This window comes from Prionailurus viverrinus, chromosome A2 (genome assembly GCF_022837055.1).
Source record: "Prionailurus viverrinus isolate Anna chromosome A2, UM_Priviv_1.0, whole genome shotgun sequence".
Lineage (NCBI taxonomy): Eukaryota > Metazoa > Chordata > Mammalia > Carnivora > Felidae > Prionailurus > Prionailurus viverrinus.
The window spans coordinates 58,876,550-58,895,678 of record NC_062562.1 but is presented as its reverse complement, the minus strand read 5'-3'; the positions used below and the strand labels follow the sequence as shown (position 1 = coordinate 58,895,678).

The 19,129-nt window shown below is 50.3% G+C and overlaps 1 protein-coding gene across 3 annotated transcripts in view; it reads right to left on the bottom strand.

The window, feature by feature from the left end:
* Nucleotides 1–18,741, bottom strand: part of ZXDC (ZXD family zinc finger C) — a 38,533-nt gene extending 19,792 nt beyond the window's left edge. For 2 of the 3 annotated variants that reach the window (XM_047834992.1, XM_047835011.1), the window contains exons 1-8: nucleotides 17,741–18,741; nucleotides 15,064–15,216; nucleotides 14,887–14,965; nucleotides 13,836–13,966; nucleotides 8,487–8,657; nucleotides 4,229–4,917; nucleotides 3,006–3,068; nucleotides 2,263–2,347 (exon numbers count right to left, since the gene is read on the bottom strand). In XM_047834992.1, coding sequence (XP_047690948.1) covers nucleotides 2,263–2,347; nucleotides 3,006–3,068; nucleotides 4,229–4,917; nucleotides 8,487–8,657; nucleotides 13,836–13,966; nucleotides 14,887–14,965; nucleotides 15,064–15,216; nucleotides 17,741–18,710 — 2,341 coding nt within the window. In that variant the 5' untranslated portion in view covers nucleotides 18,711–18,741. The remainder of the gene's footprint in view (nucleotides 1–2,262; nucleotides 2,348–3,005; nucleotides 3,069–4,228; nucleotides 4,918–8,486; nucleotides 8,658–13,835; nucleotides 13,967–14,886; nucleotides 14,966–15,063; nucleotides 15,217–17,740) is intronic. The other variant, XM_047835002.1, reaches the window with a different exon arrangement.
* Nucleotides 18,742–19,129: the final 388 nt, after the last annotated feature.

The following is a 19,129-nucleotide window of genomic DNA, read 5'->3' as shown; positions in this document are numbered from 1 at the left end:
AAGGAGAAACAGGATATTTGCATGAGGACAGGAGGAGATTAACCTTGCCCAAGGACAAGTCTGGCCTTTGCCTCTCGATCCTGAAAAGAAATCGCAAGGTCCCTGGAAGGTCCAGCCTGGTAAGTGTGTCTACCTGGGAGCCCTCAGGCACTTCAGACAGTGTACCGACATGATTTATGGTGGAGGTCTCGGGTCGCAGAGTCAGCTCAACCTTCGGAGGGGCTGGAGACTGTCAGCCACATGGACAGGCACCCATCTGTGCAATCGAGACACGATCAACGTGTGGATATGAAGGCCCAGGTGAGCTCCCCTGGTTGGCAATACTTTGTCACACAATGGGAGAAGTCAGCACTGTCTGCAAACAGGACAGACTGCCCACCAGAGGTCTGGGACCTCCAGAAGGAAGAACACCTAATCACTTGCAAGGGAGTTACGCCACCCGCCAACAACTGACCCACTGGATCAAAGCTCAATTAGATCCAGCCTCTAGATGGGATCACTGATTTATAGGAACCACAGAAGACAGAGGAACCGGTTAATCTCCAGCACAGTGGTGCAACCAGCCAAATCTAGACTGGCCAACTCCGCGAGACAAACCACCCAGATTCTCCCACAAGCACACGGGACAAAAATGGAGGGAGAAACCTACAGATGACAAAGAACATTAAGAAACATATCAACCAGGGGCGCCTGGGTGGTGCAGTCGGTTAAGCGTCCGACTTCGGCCAGGTCACGATCTCGCGGTCCGGGAGTTCGAGCCCCGCGTCGGGCTCTGGGCTGATGGCTCAGAGCCTGGAGCCTGTTTCCGATTCTGTGTCTCCCTCTCTCTCTGCCCCTCCCCCGTCCATGCTCTGTCTCTCTCTGTCCCAAAAATAAATAAACGTTGAAAAAAAAAAAATTTTTAAAAGAAACATATCAACCAATAGTAATATGAGGCTTACTTGGAATGCAATTCAAGCAAATAGGTATAAAAATCATTTACAACGTTTGAGACAACTGAAAATTTGAACACTTGCAAAATATTAAGGAAATACTGTTAATTTTTAAAGAAGTGATAACATCATATGGGTTTGCTTTTTAAGTGTCATTGTTTAAAAGATAATGTGGAACTATATAAAAAATTAAAAATAAGTAAAACCACCTCTACAGATAAAAACAATTAAAAATAAAAGTACCTCCACAGATGCCACCCAAAAGCAACGCAGTCAATGTAACATGTACCATACACCTGAATGTTCAGTGTCCTTTGTCCTTCAAGTGGAGGTTACCGATAGGGTTAAACAGAGGCATCTGCTTCCCTTCACTGACTCTGCCTAGCAGGTGCTAGATTCTTCCACTCTATGGACGTCCTCTACCACCACATACTTTTTTCTATTATCTCTACAAGTGCCATGGGGACACTGTGTGACTGCTGTGGAGGTAACCCTTCCCCAGTCACAGGGAACAGGGCCACGAACAACATTCACTGTAGGGCACTATCTGCTTTAAAAAAACGGATTAACAGGAAATAGGGAGTGATTTTAAAGAAGCCATGATATTAAGAAAGATACAAACTGTACTGCTAACCGTACATACTCTTTGATATTCTTCAAATAAATTTTAGACAGAGACACATGAAACACTCAAAAAACGGTACTAGAAGTCGTCGCTGTTTCCTTTACAGAAGGATTTTCCAGTTTCTTCACGCACGGCATCCCGCCATTCCATTCTCTAGACGGACAACAGACAGATGCACGAGGCCACAAATTAACAGGTCTTGTCTGGTCCACTCAAGTGTTTTTTAAAAATTCGACAAAGTTGCTGACGTTTTAAAATTACAAGATTTTAACATAACACTGAACTACGCATCCACAATGCCACATGCCACCCAAGGGCCGGCTCCGCAAAACCCTGCTCCTGGGACAGCAGCAGCCCCGTCCCCAGGCTGTTCCCAATGCCACGGTCAGGGGCCAGTTGCCATCTGGCAGCAGGTTCCCACCTCCGCTCTTCTGACCCTTGGCCTGGCTGTTCTTTACCTTAGTGGCCTACTAGGCAACAGACACTGGCGTCTGCAACCGCTAACTTTCGCACAGCCTTTTCAGGTCAGCAAGACGTCTCCAGACGGATGCTGGAAATTTTGCGGTATCTTCTGGAGTTCACATAAAGGGCATTTTGAACGTAAAAGTAACACAAAGAACACAGAAACGCCTATTCCGTGTGTTTCTTCTCATTAAGGCCCAGGGTGACTCAGAGCCCTCACTCCCCCAGCACACACAGCCTCACCTGCGATGCTCCCAGCTCCTTTCTGCTTTTTTTTCTTGGCTAGTTGAATGGCTCGGGAATCAGTTCTTGCTGAGCCCCCACTTTCCTGGGACCAAAGAAAAGTGTGTCAGTCACTTGTTCCAAATGGCAAAAGAAGGGTAGTAAGGGAACTATGGAAATGTACTAAGTCTGCCTCCTGAACAGAGTAGAGTCCGATAATCTCTGAGGATCTCCAGCAAAGGTTCACCGAGAATCAAATGCTACATCCAATTACGGTGACAACTAAACAGAACGAGAGGTGGAACAATATACATGATTTTATTATCCAGAGAAGCAAAGTTTATTCCTCCAAAGTCTAAAACATATTAAAATATTTTACACAGAAACTGTTATAAAAGGAGTTACATACTTCTCTGCTGTCCGAAACAAATAACCAGCTTCCCTCGGTGGTTCAAGATTAATTAGCTGCAGCACTTCTCAACATTTTCCAGAACATGCCACACGATACTGGTACGGCAGACCTAGGGAGGTCCTATTTCATATCCCCACTACAGAAGCCGCTCTGGTGGTGAGGCCTGACTCAAAAGTTATATACACCAAAACAGTAACTACATTACCAAATTCAGGAAGTTTACTGAGGGGGCCAAACAGTATTCAAATGGGACTTCGCTTCTATAAGTTTGTGAATGTGTTGATACGAAAAAGAGTTTAACACTTATCACTACAAGAAGAAAAAGAACAGCCCTCATCAGCTCGTGGCATACCTGTAACCCATTCACCACACACCATCTGTGCTCAGAGAATCGAGGCAGCCCAACGTCACACAGCTAGCGAGAAAATGAACAAGGAGTCAGGATCAAGGTCATGGCGGCTTCTCCTGCCTCCACCCACAGTTACAGCTCCGGAGATACCGTGGTACCAAGGATCTCCTATTTCCCAAGGCACCAAGGCCCTCTACACAGGCCTGGCCTCCCCACTGATCGCTGAGCCTTGGCCATCTCCCCTCCTGGCCCAGTCACCTGGTGGTTCAGCAACTGCTGTGGCCACTTAGGCAAAGGCCAGCAAGTATGGCCATGCCACCGCCAAGCAAGAGCCGTCAGAAAAGGTACGACCGACCGTGCTTCTCTCAGACTGAAAGGCTCCATGGTAGATGGGTTACCACATCCCTCACAATGGATTCTAATTCAAAGGATTTAATTTTTTTTTTTAAACTATGGTAAAATAGGATTTAACGTTTTGAACAACAGAAGTATCACCACCAAATTTAACCCATGCCACAAAGAAACCTATTTGATCATTCCCATCTGAGACTGAGGGAAAAAAAAGAGACTCTCCCCCAAGAATCTTTAATTAAATTATTTTAAATTAAATTATATTAAATGTATTAACTAACATAAATATAATTAAAAGTATATTAACTGTGGAGCCTCACAACTGGAGAGGTCCTCTTATAACCCTCCAGAAACAGAAGCTCACAAACCACTCCTTTGCTTTCTTGTTAATTCTAATTTAAAAAAATTTTTTCTCTTTTACATGGTTTTAAAGTTTCCATTAAACCTGATGTCATGATTCCTCTTCCTCTGGCCATTAGGAAGTCTAAGGACCTCTTATCCCATGGAAAGCACAAAGGCAAGACATTTCAACGTTACGAAATACCTCATTTTTTTTTCCAGAAAAGAAACACATCATCACAGAATCACAAAACTCAAAAGGACCTTAGAAATCATCTAGCCAAACCCCCTCATTTTAGAAATAAATGAGAATTTAAGGTTCAGACAGGATAAGTGATTTCCTCAAGGTCATAAAAACTAGTCAGTTCCAAACTCAAGATCAGAATTCAGATTTCCAGACTTGTAGTCCAGGGCTCCGTCTCTTTTCGCAAACCAGTAAGAAATGTCTGCACATGAACGATTAATCCAGAACATCCTCAAGACTGAGTGTAAGAGAAGCGAGTTACGCAGTGGTGACTGAATAGAGCACTTCATACCAAATAGAAGCTGCCGGTCCCCGCACTGAGCCCCGTGTCTCTCTGAGGACTGTGCTTGTCGGCAGGGCTGCAGAACGCCGACCGGGGCGCCCCTCGGCTCCGTTCCTGCTGCCTGACAGTGTCGGGGCCAGGAGGTGAGTCCGGTTCCACTTTGATTGGAGCCAGCAGCTCCGGGACACTGGTGCTTCCTGGTGGGGGGCTCGGAGAGGTCAATGTGGTGGTGTTGTCTGCTAAATTACCTCCTGAGGTCAAAGCCTGTGGGTCCTGACTCAAGTTCTTCACAGGCACCGCTACCAGACAGCCTAAGGCTCCTGCACTTACAGTCTGCACATCATCCATACTGAAGCTGCTCTGCTGAAGAACTGTGGCTGCTGTCCCAAGAACAAGAGGGCCGTCCAGGCTTGGAGGAATGTCACTGTGGGCCACCAACACCAGCGGGTCCATGGACCCCAAGGAACTATTATTAGCAGGAAGGGTCCCTCCAAGAGAGGAGCTCACCGAAGTAACGTCAATAGTCAAGATTCCAGAGTTCAGCGCCTCATCTGAGGCCCCCGCGGCACTCCCACCGTCCCCAGGTGCATCAGAGAAGAGGGCCGCCAGGTCTATGTTGTTGAGCTCACTTTGGCCTGGGCTGCCAAGTTCACTGTTGTGTGTAAGAGAACTCGGAGCTCCAAGCTGAGGGAAGAGATCTGAAAGAGAAACGAATACTCTGGTTGTTGTATGCCTTTTAGAAGATCATGAAGTTCTGTCTGCGCTTTGGATGTCATGCTAGCAAGTGACCCATCAAGGTAACACGTACACTTCCTGCACCTGCTGCTTGATGCATCGAAGGTGGCCACACACCAAAGAAAGGCACTGCTTGATAACCTTATCAGGCTTTTTACATACATTGTCTCAAATCCTTAAACCGACAGGGATTTCTGCGACCGGAAATAACTTGAGAGTCTACGTAATGTTTCGCAAAGTCACATCAACTGGTAATAGGAAGTGGCAAGACTTGAATTCACATCTTTCTGGCTTCAAACCCAATGCTCTTTCTGCTACACAACATGAACTGCCCTCAAGAGGACTGTAAAACCTTCCACAGAACACAAATCTTCGGAAGTCAAACATAAGCTGAACTCTGGCTCTGAGGTATTTTTGGAATCAGCTTGTGTCAGCTCATGTCTCATCAAAATCTAGCTACCACTCCAAAACAAATTTGAGTCATCGGAGGGTGATCAGAGGGAATAAAAACTGTTCTGCCTGGAGTGCTCTGGGATCAAGGCCCTGGCTCAAGGCCCCAGCTCTAGGGACCGCAGAGAACTTAGACATCAGCCACAGGGCACCCAAGGAGCTACATTCCCTCCAAGGGGCCTCTCCTCCTCCCCGCCACCACTGTATTTCCAACCTCTATCACTCCTACCTCCCCCTAGGCCATGATCACCTGGAGGTGGGGAGTCTATCTGACCCACACGGTCCCTTCAGCACCAGGCACTGGTGCCTGGCTCCTAAATAGCATTTAATGATTATAGCAAAAATAATTCTAATAAATCCCTCTTGAGTCTTAAGTGTTCATTCAGTCTCAGTTGTTGGTCATATCACTCTTTAAATATTTGAATCTTTGTCATTCAATTAAACACTTTAAACACACTTCCCTTGGAGGAATAATAAACATTAAGCATATTTTTAAAATATTTCGAGGAACACTCAAAGCAGGGATTTATACACCACTACACCCAATCAGTCACCCCAAATCCTAGGATTCTTCAAGCACCAAGCAAACAGGAAGATGGGAGCACAAAATATTTGGGAGCCAAACAGGGCCTTGAAGTTATTTCTTCCCAAGAAACTTCTACCTGAAGCTTCTAGAATGTGCCAGTGCCTGGCCAGAGGGAAAAGGCTCTCTCAGTTCTCTGGTTCTATTCCGCCTACACCAACTGTTAGCTAATCCCAAAGTACTTTCCAGTTGTGCACACCAGCTCCGAGTGCCTATTAGAGTTCCAACGCAAACCTATGAAGAAAATCAGCTACAGACAAATAAATTAATAACCAAATTCTGAATCTATCTTCTTTAGGCGTCACACTACTTCACAGTTTAAAAACAGTATTAAGGGGTGCCTGGGTGGCTCAGTCGGTTGGGCGTCTGACTCTTGGTTTTGGCTCAGGTCATGATCTCACGGTTCATGGGATCAAGTCCCGTGCTGGACTCCTCTAACAATGCAGAGCCTGCTTGGGATCCTCTCTCTCCGCCCCTGCCATGCACACGTGCACGCTCTCTTTCAAAATGAATAAACTTAAAAAAAAAATCGCAGTGCAGAGACCAATTTGCTCATAAATTTCCTATTTAGCATCACATTAATTCCATAGGTATTTACTGGACACCTATTATTGCGAGGCCCAGATATTCCGAAATCATTAAACGTTAATTACTACAGCTTCTAGCCCAAGGTTTCCATCGTGACCTCGCTCCACCAACTCTCTTTGACCTTAGACAAGTCCTTCTCCTTTCCACCTCAGCTTCATCAGTGACAGGGCCGTGAGGACGCTCTGGCCCAAGAAGCACCACGAGGGGAACTCCCACAGCCAGCCCAGGGCCTGGCAGAGCCCCTAGCAGTATATATCCACAACAACGGACGTTCCCGAGCACTTGTTTCTCACGGGGCTAGCACTGGGACACTACCTAGTTATCCACCCCTGACCATGGCAGGGAATAACGACACCCAGGTCAACGTCGTATTATAAATTCAGAGCCTGGGAAACACAGGCACTACAAAAGCAGCTGAGAGGCTCTCATATCCAGACAGACTAAGGAAGCTCATCTGAAATAAACAATGCCATCGCTGACTTGAATGAGCCAAGCCAGGAAAGAGGAAAGAACAGGAGCAAAGCAGAGGCCTGGGTGCACAGCATCCCATAGCACCGGGCTCAGAACTGGGAGTGGTGAGGGGTAAGTTTCGTAGACAGAGGGAGGAACCCAACCACTGAAGGCCTCTCAACACCAGCCTAAGGCTCTTGACTGGACTCTGCGTGTTGAGGTGCCAGTCCCTGACAGGAGCCCTCAGAACACCTAGAGCCCAGTAGGGCAGCTTCTTCAAATACAAAGCTAAATGGCAACTGCTGTTAGGGCCACAGGAGTGAAGTGACCACATATCAACAGGATGGAAAGAAGCAGAAGAAGGACGTTTCCCTCAGAGAACTACTCAAATTCTCTTCCGTGCTTGAAAGATGAGGAAACGGGGGACTGCAGACCTGTGCCCTGCCCTGGATCACACAGCTAGGAAGTGACTGTGCCCCAAGGCTGGTGTTGCCTGTCGCACAGATGGCAGGGAGCGGGGCCCAGTTAGCAGCACACTCAAATGACCTGAAGGCTAGCCAGGACTTCACCAAACAGGCCCCGTCGGGAGAGCAGGCTGGTGCCAGTGGTCTGGGGCAGCGGCAGTGCATAGTCGCCCAGACCTTGCAAGGTCCTGCCCACAGGGCTGTGCACGCAGCCTCTACAGGCAGCCTGTCAGTCCCACACCACCATGTAGCCAGAGAACCAGGCCCTCACATCCCTGGAATCCCCACTCCAGGCTACTACTGTGGTTCCCTCTCTGCTCTACCCTCCCCAGAACTTCAAGCCAACTACCCCCACCCCCTGCGCCTCCCGGCCCCACCACAATGTGAAACACAACTCTGTCTGGTCTTTGAGGACTGTCCTCACCTCGGTGCTGGGAGGAGACAGAAGGGAAGTACCCAGAGACCACAACAGGACAGAGAAAGAGGAGTGAAAAAGACAAATGGGGGAGAGGCACACTCAGAATTCAGGACAGAGATCACAGAGCGAGACAGATTTAGGAGACACATATTAGGAAAAGCCAACCAAGTGGGAGACTGATAGGTAGGTAGAGAGATAGACAGCTAGCTAGCTATATATATATATATATATATATATATATATATATATATGTATATGTATATATACACACACACACACACACACACACACATATATGTAAATAAATAGTGGAGGACTGAATACTCCTCAAAAGAAGCACTTCAGACACACGGGAAGGAATAGAGGGTCAGAGGCAAGAAGTGGCAGGAGAACCCAAAAGATGCCACCAGGCTTGGCAGTGTGGTCCACAGGCTGGTAAGGCTTCACTGTGCTCGCCTTAGTGACTTCTGACAACCTCTGAAAGGAGGAGAGGAAGGAAGGACGTGCGTTTGCTTCTCTTACACACGTCGAGCTTACACATCTGTGCAGCACTCTGGGAGGGAAGTAAACCGAGCAGACCTGGGCGCTGGCTGTGCTGTCGGACCACATGAGCCTTCATGCTGTGCTTGGAGGTGAAGAGTCTGTTACAGCTGGAGACTGGGCAACGGCTTTTCGGAGCACCCACGTCCTGCAGGTGTTTCTTGGAGTGAATGTAGAGGCTGCTACGAGCAGAGAACCTGGCACAGCACCCTGGAACAAAAAGAACAATAAGCAATAAACCTAAGGATTCCCAAGGAACTAGTGGTTTCCTTTCTTCCCATCAGAATCATAAGACAGTACATGTCTATGCTCTGACCTCTGGCAAGGGACAGACACAATACCCTTTGGGGCAGCATCACAAATGTAGGGGCCAAAGCTGACTGCCCCCAAGCCCACCACTTTGGCATGCAGATTATGCCAGCTGGAAACAATCAAGGCCTAAAAGACTCAAGAATAAACTGTGACATCCCTCCTCCCGACTGCCTAAAACGATGGAGGCAGATGGAGGACCTGCTCCAGGAAAAAAGCTATCACCATAGATAACTACATTATGACACTAACGAGGTATGGTGGACAGGGAAGGCCTAGCAAGGCCTATTTGATCAAAGTCCTCTCTGTGTCCCATTGTCATCCATGGACCCAGTAAACATTTGTTCCCCAAACACTCACTCTTTTCATCTTCTTGTGAATTGCTTTCCTTCCCTTTGAAAATCCCAGATCCCAACCCCCACCTCTTTCTAGCTCAGGATAACATATATACCTCATTTTGCCTGTACCTGGAATCTCACATCTGTGTGAGTTTCCCATATATATGAAATTAAATTTTATTTCCTATTAATCTGTCTCCTGTCAATTTAACTTAGTCCAGCTAGAACCACTTGGAGAGGGTAGAAAAAAATTCTTCCTCCCCAATACAAAGGAATTAAATTTGAAAGCAAACTGGATTTAAAAGGAGATATAAAATTCCCCTGCATAAAAGACACATAACCTTGGACTAGTTAACTCTGGGCCTGTTTCTTCACCCATTACACGGTGCTGCTGGGAAAAGTCAGTCAAATTAAGTGCTAAACAACCCCTTCAAAATTCAATTGCTAAAAATGTATACCAATCATCTACACTTAGCTACCACTACAAAAACCATAACCCTAGAACATTTCAGAGTTGGAAACTACCTCAACAGATCACCGAAGCCAACTCCTCTCATTTTACCACTGAGAAACTGATGCCCAAAGGGACCCAGCAAATGACCCTAAATCGGGTGTACAAGTGGAGCCTGCAGGTGGCATCACCTTGCTGGCTGTTCGACAGCTTAGCCGGAGTCAACAAGACCACAGACCTGCGCGCACATCAGAGGGTGAACAAGACTAATTCAAAAACTCCCCCACTTTCCTCTTGCCCTGATCCCCCACTGCTGGAGCTCTTGCACCACAGGGACACAGAGAGGGCAAGCGGGGTTCTTGGCAGCTACAAGCTTGTGACCTGCAAGTACATGACCAACCAGCTGTCCTGACAAAGGGGAAAAATAAAACCAGTGCGAGTGCCATGAAGTGCTCTGGAAGCAGAAGAAAGAGCGCACTTCCTGAGGCGACAGAAAAGGTCTCAAGAGGCAAGAAGCATCTGAGGTGACTGGGTCCTGACATGGAGTCAGGGCTGCACAGCAGAGCAGGAGGGGCGTGCACGCCAAGGAGCTGCCTTCTAAGGTGTGGAGGCCACAACAGGGCAGCAGGGTGGGCAGGGCCTGGACTCTGGAGCCCAACTCTAGTCAGCCCCTACTGGCCACGCCTCATTTCTTCTTTCCAGGTCTCCTTTTCCTTTCCTCTCAGGTGGGAATGACAACCTGCCGCACAGGGTTATAAAGACAACATGAAAACGATTCCAAGCTACAGAGTGTTCGCGCAGTGCCCAAGAAATTGGAAAGCGCATCAATGCACTGTGGCACCGTCTTGGAATGGCGAGGTGGAAATGCTGGAGTCTGGGGCCCGCGGGAGGCCTATTTCAGGAAAAGAGGCTATGAGGATAGGATGCGGCCAGATGACGAAAGGCTCTGGCTGCCTCTGAGAGGAGTTTTGAACTTATTTCATTTTCAAATGCAGCTTCAAGCCTGTTTTCAGGTCAGGCTCCTGAGAGAAAACACCAGAGAGAACAGACGCCTCCAGTCCCAGGTGCACCGTCTGTGCTTTGCTCCACACAGGGCCCAGGAGGGACGCCTCAGCCCCTTTTCCAGCTGGGACCCCTCAGCACAGACTTACAGAGGAAGATCGCAGAGCAGAGGTGCCAAAAACACTTCTTACCAAACTGCTTTGCCAAGGACGGGGCAACCACAACAGGGATGTCTGTCACACTCTTGCCACAGTGGTTTCGATTTTTTAAAATATTTGCTAATTCGATAGGGAACCAAATACATTTCATTTTAATTTGTACATCCTTTGATGACCAGGAATATGACCATTTTTTCCATGTGTGTTAAAGGCGGTCTTTTTCTTTTAATGTTTGATAATCACCTTTTTTGTTTAAGATGATTGCATTTATTTAAGACTGTATTTTTTTAAAGTAATTTCTACATTCAACGTGGGACTCAAACTCACAACCCCAAGATCAACAGAGTCGCACACTCCACCGACTGAGCCAGCCAGGCGCCCCATGGCTGTCTTTTCGTAACTGCAACATCACCTGTTGAGATGCGTACCCATTCTTCACAAATCAAAGTCATCAGTGCTTGGCACCCCACATTTATAGCAAGTTACCCCACTGCCCCAAGGAGGGGCAGAGGCAGCCCACCAATGACAAACGTCAAGGGAATGTCCTCAGCTTGAATTCCCCACTTACTTAAGGACCACACATTCCAACCTCGACTCGGTGCACATAGTGACACACCCTACTAGACACGCCCCAACACACACACACACACACACACACACACACACACACACACACAGTCCTCATTCCACCACCTTGTCCTCCCTCAGCACACTCACTGCCGTGTGGCCCTACCCTCTCCATCTCCTCCAGTTACTACAAAAAGATGGGTGGTGGTTGTTTTTTGACTTTTTGTTATGAAACAGTTCAAACAAAGCAGGAAAAATGGTCTAATCACCCAGACTTAAGAATCATCAACTCTTCTTTAAAAAAAAAAAAAGTTATCAACTCTCAGCCAACCCAAAAGAGTTCTAGGATCCTTTCCCCGAGGCTCCAGCCCTTACCTCCACTCCCTCGAGAAGCACGCTCTTTGACCAAGCACCACTAGATCTCCCCACCCACACCCGCCTCTACCAGCTCAATGCCCAGACATGCCCACAGCCCCCGAGGATACAAATACAGAAAGGCAGAAGCCACCCCTCCTCTGTAGCCAACCACCACCCCTTCCTCTTTCCCTCAGTCACCTCCAGGAGAGGGGTCGGCACAAGCCACCCCCCGCCTCACCAGAGCTCACCGCTCAGGGCACTAGAGCGGGGCTCTGCCCGAGTCACTCCACTGAACCTCGACCCTCCCCCTGCGGGACCCCGCTGACCCTACCGGAGGAGCCCCTGGTTCCTCACCGCCCTGCCGCACTACCTCAGCGCCCAACCCATCTCCTTCCCCACACATCCTCCTCTACTGGCTTCAGTGCCACCAACGCTCCCACTTTCCCCATTCCTTCCTAGGACCCTCCTAGGACTCCCCTTCTACTTTCCCACCGGCAGGAGTGGCGGTCCCCAGGGTTTTGTACTAGGCCTTCTTTTTCATTTAATAGCATTTAATTTCATTTAATGGTAACAACGGCAGTAGGTGACATCTGTGGTTTTTTCTATATGCCTCCATTCAACCTGCTACCTATAGAGCCCTCTTGTAAGCACCCTGTGTGGGTTTGTGACCACTTCAAAGATGAGGAGAAGAGGCACAGTGCCCTCACGCTGCTTGTCAGAAGTTACAGAGCCACTTACGTGGCAGGCTCGAGGCTGGAGTCCAGGACGCCTGGTTCCGGCACTCAGGCCTTCAATCGCACCACACCACACCACCTCTTTTCAGAGCACACCTCTCTTCGAGCGCCACATCCACTTCTGCGGCTTAAATCATCACCACGTGCTACCTGCCTCACCCCCGGCCCACCTCCTCACTGAACCCCGAAAGCAGTGCATCCCTGCCATCGGAATGTGGAAAGCCTGTGGGCACCTAAAATGCAGCCCGTCCTCTTCCTTTAACCACCAGCCCCGCGTGCCCACCTCAAGTGAGATACGCCCATATCCACCACCCAGCACTGCTGGTGCACGAACTTCTCTCTCTCTCTCTCTATCTCTCTCTCTCTCTCTCTCTCTCTCTCTCTCTCTCTTGCGCGCGCTCGCGCGCGCGCCTTCTCGCCCTTCCCACCGCTAAGCTCCAATACAGGTGCTGGCCGTCTCCCCAGGACACCGGACCCAGCCTAAGCTCAAACAATGGTCCCACCACTCCCCTGCCCCAAGCACTCAGACTGCTGCTCTGGGAGACTGCCTCGCACTGGCCTCCCGGCCTCCTCCACCGCACTCCACTCCCCCCCACCCCCCCAGCCCCCGCTGCCCCGGGCTAGCTCTGCCTCATTCTTTGGCTGACTGGGAGGCCACTCCCATGCCCCCCCGTGCTCCAGGAACAGTCCGGGTGACCTCTGTCCCCACAGCACCCCGCACATTATTGGCCTACCTGGTGCGCCCCAACTGGAGCTCTGATGACAGGAGGAACCGTGTCTTGATTAAACTATGTTTAATCAACACATTATCTTCGTGACATTCTAGCAACTGGTCTCAGTTTCACACGGGTCTTTATTATCCACTTTCCAGGTAAAGGAAACTGAGGCCCAGAGAAGCCGGCCTGAGATCTCCAACCAACGGGTGAGGGCCAGGATCAAGATTCACAACCACACGCTGACCCACTCTGCCATCCCGGCGCATCTGCGGTACCTACAGCAGGGCCAGCACGGACAAGCCACAGAGCTGACTTCTGGCCAACGAATCATGCCTTCGGTGTTTCAGAGAAAAAAAATTCCCAGTACATTTTTTTAAAAAGCCAGCCTGACTACTGCTGTCCATGTGGCTACCATTTACTGAGTCCGTGACAGGTACCAGGTGCCAAAACAGGCATTTCCACACGTTCTTTCCCCTGATCCTCACAACCGCCAAATTAAACAGGTAATAACTAGAGCCACGGATCTCGTGAGTGCACTTCAGAGCCAGGAATCAACCCTGGTCTGATTCTGAAGTCGGTTCACTACACTGCTCCCAAGGTAAGACAACGAACTAAAAACCAGCCAATTAAACCCAATGCTGCAACTTGTGCTCAGCTTGTCGTTATGTAAATAAAACTTACCTTTGAACAACTTAAACTTACAACAACGTGGACGTGTGCTAGTTTAGAGCTCAAAGGAATGTGTTAAAAATCTACCTTCCACAGGACACTCGAACGGCTTTGTGCCCAGGTGGGTGATGCTATGGCCTTTCAGGTGCTCTGCTCTCGTGAAGGACTTCCCACAGCCTTCCACAGGACAGGTAAACCTCCGATCGTCATCGTGTTTCCTGGGAGAACAAAGAAACAGGAACGGTGATTATGCACGCCACCCAGAGACACCAGGCCTCAAGAGGGGATTCTTTGTTTAAAATCCCACAAATTACAAACTCTCAGCATTTAAAGAAAATGATCAGTACATTTCAGAAAATCTGAATTCTCTCTAGCCCTTATGGGCAGGTTTGCAATTTAGCTACCCTGTAATTAGAAATTCTACTTTAATGACAAGGCTGACTTGAGAGTCAGACACAACAATTAGTGCTGCTTCCATCGGAACAGCTGGGTCCCAAATGTATTGACGAAGCTACTTCTGACGGTTACAGATTCTGGTAACAAACGAGGTTTCCAAGCTACAGAGGGCAAAGAGAAGCGTGCACAGAAAATCAACTGCAATCCTCAAGTCCTTGCATAAACACCACCCTTTCCTGAGTAACGTTTTTACAGTAAACCCCTCAATCCCCAGCTGTGCAAACCACTCAACCTCTCTGTGCCCCAATGCAAAACAGCGAGAAGAACATCAAGGCCAGGGTTGCTGTGAAGGTTAAATGATATCTCGTTTACGTGAAGTGCCGACCAGTACCTGCACACAGGTGAAGCCTCCGGGGTCGTCATTATCTCCACGGAAAGTTTGTAATGACATAAGGAAAGGTTCTTCCACAGTGTTAACTTTTTTAAAAATATTAGCTTGTATATAAAGTACACAAATTACATTCAAAAACAAGTATACATAAAAAACCTGACACTAGGTGATCAGATTCTGAGTGGTTTTCTTCTCACAGCTCTCTGAATTTACCAAATTATCTACAACGGGCTCCTTTTCTTATAACTTAAAAAAAACCTCAACAGATACATGTCATCCACAGGCTTCTGCTGCGGACAAACAACAAATTCATTTCCCATACTGGTAACTGAACCGAAATGTAAAGAGTACCTCTTGTGCCGTAGGAGTTTAGACATGCTGGTGAAGGTCCAGCCGCAACTGTCAGAGTCGCAAATAAAAGGTCTTTCGCCTTGGAAAAGACAAAAATTACACCTCGTCACCATAAATGCAAGCTACCACAATGACAAACTGTGGGTGCAAACGATGTTGCATTCTCTAGCTCATTACCTGTATGACTTCTCAGGTGAATTTTCAGGCGACAGGCTTTGTCATATTGTTTGCTGCATCCAGGAAAGGAGCAAGAAAAGAGTTCTTGTTCCCTGAAGTGGGCTCGGTTATGGGAAAACAGAGCACTCACTGTGATGAATGTCTTCTCACAGCCTGAACAAAGAAAACACAAACGCTGCTCACTGGTGTGACAAAAATCACATAACACGGCTAACCTAGCCACCACTCCAGGACACCATGAAGCAAACAAGGAAGAAAATGAGTCAGAAGCCCTCCAGAAAGTTACAACCATTGTTACAACCGCTGACATCTGGCTTTGTAAAGGCAGCCGATAGGCACATGCAGGCCACCTGTTGTCATCGGACTTCAATATGAAGCCACCGATCAAGGGAGCTCCAATCACAGCAATGTGCTCCCAGTTCCACAGCACAGATCTTGCTTACATTCTGTGAACTCAAGTGTCAGGGCTGCCTATGCGAGACCAAAGAAAACCCAATGAAAGAGATCAGATGCTAAGGAACAAGGATTTTGTCTGGCAGGAGTTGCACTTGGAAGGGCCACAAACCATTGTTATGTCCGAGACTTTTTCACCCCTTGGGGGTGATGCACTGTCCTACACACACCCTCTGTGTCCTCTATGCATCCTCTGTAACCGGCAGCATCCCCCCCCCCCCCCCGGTCACCAGGTTTTTTTTTCCTTTTGCCTGTTTCCCCAGGGTACCCTGCTGTCAAAGGAGGCTACCAAGGTCATCTTCACTCCCCTGGCTTTTTCCTTCACCTCTATCGCCAACCCCAGTGGAGCCACCAGAAAGGAGCCTACTTCAGCAATTCACAGACTTTCCACATCGAAAGCTCTCCTTTAACAAAAAGGTTCAGTGCTCAAATGGAGTAGAAAATACTAGGTTGTAAGATGCTTCCCAGGTATCTTTGTTGCAGCTCTTCTCAGAGCCTTTAACATGCTACCATCGTGCCTGTAAACCACTAAGCAGATACACGCTGTGCATCATCACCGCATCAAAGCACTAGCCCAAGGAACCCTACTTTCCCTAGCAATGCTTAATTGGGAAGTGCTCATCTTCCTAAATGCCCTAAAATCCTCCTCCTCTTTAGCATAAATCTGCCCTCCCTCCCCACCCCCACCCATTCCCTATTTTGGGCTTGGATGTATTTTCATACACTCCAACAGGTAAATCTCTCAGCCCTTAGCAAGATTCACCCACCCTGCAATCAACAACTAAGGCCTATGATCCTCCCTCTGAAATCTTTCCTACATGGAACTCAGGCCTAGAACACTTAACGGGGCTTCACTGGTTCCTCTCCTGACCCCACCCGTCTTAAAACACCCCACTGATCATCCAACTCAAAACTTTCGGGGGGACTTCATACCCGAAAGCAAGCTACAGCCCTGATCTTCCTGGTATTATACGTGGAACGACACTCTTGGTGCATTTCACTAGGGAGCAGACTATAAGCCATCATCAGATTCACGGTATGTAACTGAGAAAGGTTCTGAAACGGTGCTCTAAACTCATATTCTCCACAAAGAGGATGCACAAGACAGTCTACAAGCATGTGGGAAGAAAACAGAAGAATCTATTAACATGTGTTTTTCATTTCACCCTTTAAAAATCTCTATATGTGAGTGTATTTTTTACAACATGCACATTACTAGGAGAGCGCTGCACGTATATAATACATCAGTAACATGCTGGGTGTGTGCTAGGCATATAGTTGAGTTTTTGTTTTGATGAACAGGAAGTGGAAGGCCCCTCACACTCTACGGGCCCTCCCACACCCTTCCAACTTCACTCCCCACCCCACACCACCACCACAGCCCATATTCCCTGCCTTGGCTTGGCAGTGTCACTTCCCCCCCAAGTCAATTCCTTCCCAGGCGGGAATCTTCTCTTCCTCCTGGGGAGGCACATTCTTCCCCTTAGAACACCTAAAACTGCCAATCCTGGTGGAGTTTACTCTTGTGGAGCCTGCATTCCCTCCCACTGCAGACAACGAAAGAGGAGAAAACCCTCCACTGGATTTCACCTACACTGCTGGGCCTCGGACTCTTCATCTGTGAAATGAGGATAATTTTTAGGACTTCCCCAAACTGAAGTCCAAAGGAAATAAAAGCAGAAAAGCCACCAAAAGCGCAATGCACCACACCTGTGACCATCCCCCTCAGGCCTCAGGGCCTCAGAATGTGGCATCTGGCCAGATTCATCTGTGTTCCTCCCACACTGGTGTGTGCCAGCAGAAATATCTGATAACTGACCATTTCTAACCGATGAAAGCCCAAAGAACACAAACGCCTGACTCATAAGACAAATCTCTGGGAAGATGCTTTATCACTTTCATTAACCTAAAGCACTTTAAGAGAGAGACCTGTTGCCTCCACCGCGGGGAAGGAAGGCTGTAATGATTTGTTACTACCTTGCTGTCGAAATCCCCGCAGCAATGCAGGGTTGAGATATCTAAGCGAATCACCTGGAAAGAACTGGAACACAGACACAAGAGTGCTCCGTTCCCGCCCCTCACTCTCGGCCCACGGAATTTAAATCCTGCCCAAGTGAGCAGCAGAAGGCAGGGCGACGCCGCACCCACTGTGAGCGACTGAATTTGGCCCTGGGGCCCCGGGAGCCCCCCGAAGCCCGCCCGCAGGCCCGTGGCGCGCGGTTACCGGGAAAGTCACACTTGTAGGGCCGCTCGGGCTCGAAGTGGCTGCGCTGGTGGGAGCTGAGTTTGGCGTGCGTGGGGAAGCGTTCGGAGCACACCTCGCACTTGAACAAGTTCTCCTGCTCGTGGCCCTTCATGTGCGCTTTGAGGTTGTACACTGTGGTGAACTTCTTGCCGCAGCCGCCCACGGGGCAGCCGAAGGGCCGCAGCTTGTCGTGCGACTGCAGGTGCCGCTTGAGCTTGTAAGAGGTGGTAAAGGCCCAGCCGCAGCCGTCCAGGGGGCACTTGAAGGGCCGCCGGCCCTGGCTGCTGCCGTGCGTGAGCAGGTGCACCTTGAGCTGGTGCTTCTTGGCGAAGGAGAGCGCGCACTGCGGCTCCGGGCAGCGGTAGCCAGGGGCGCCAGAGCCGGGGGCCGGGGGACCGCGGCGGCCCTCCGCCGGGCTCGCGGCCTCCTCCCCCGGAGGCGCGGGAGGGCCCCGGGGCGGCTGGTCGGACGGCGGAGGCGCGGCAGCCAGCGTGAAGACGCCGTGATCGAAACGCACCAGCAGGTCCTGGCTGTTGATGGTGACGGTGCCCGCGAGGCCCGCTCCGGGCCCGGGGGCGGCGGCCGCGCCGCTGGGGCCCTGCTGGGGACGGCCGGCCGGGCTCGCGCCCGCGCTGGGCCCGACCTCCCGCCGCCCGGGCGCCTCGGCCGCGGCGCCGCGCGCCACTTCCAGCAGCACCACGAAGGAGTCGCTGCCATCCTCGGGGGGCGGGGGACTCGGCCCCGGGCCCTCCGACGCCGCCCGGGCCTCCCCGCACAGCGGCCCCGGCCCGCCATCTTCAGAGCCCCGCAGCAGCAGCAGACGGCGGCGCGCGGGGCCAGGGCTGGGCGGCGGCCCCGGGCCTCGGCGGAGCCGGCCGGGACCGCCGGCGCCGCCGCCATGTTGGGCTCCGCGCGCGGTCGGGGCGGCGAGCAGCTTCGGGAGGTCCATCTTGGGCCCAGCCGCGGCGTCGCAGCCGCCGCCTCGGAAGAAGCGCGGTCCGCCCCGCCCAGCCGTGCGCGACGCCGTGCGGCCGCCGCGGCGGATCGGCGCCAAAGCCCGGCGCGGAGCACGGCCGGAGTCCGGCCTGGAGCTGCGCGTGCGCGTGAGCCGCGGGGCGCTGCGCGAGGCCTGCCGGACTCGGGGTGGTCAGCGCGGGGCCCGCGAGGCCTGCTGGCCGCCGAGCCCCGGGGGTTTTGGCCGGCCCCGACCTCGCGAGCTGCGGTCCGGATCCCTCCGTGGGTAACGACGCTTGCCCCCGACCTAACAGTACCGGCTTTCCACTGGGTAGTGGATTAGTAATAGCAGCCAACTATCTTCACACTCACAAGGGTGAGGAAGCTGAGGCACTGACGGTTCGAGTCCCTTGC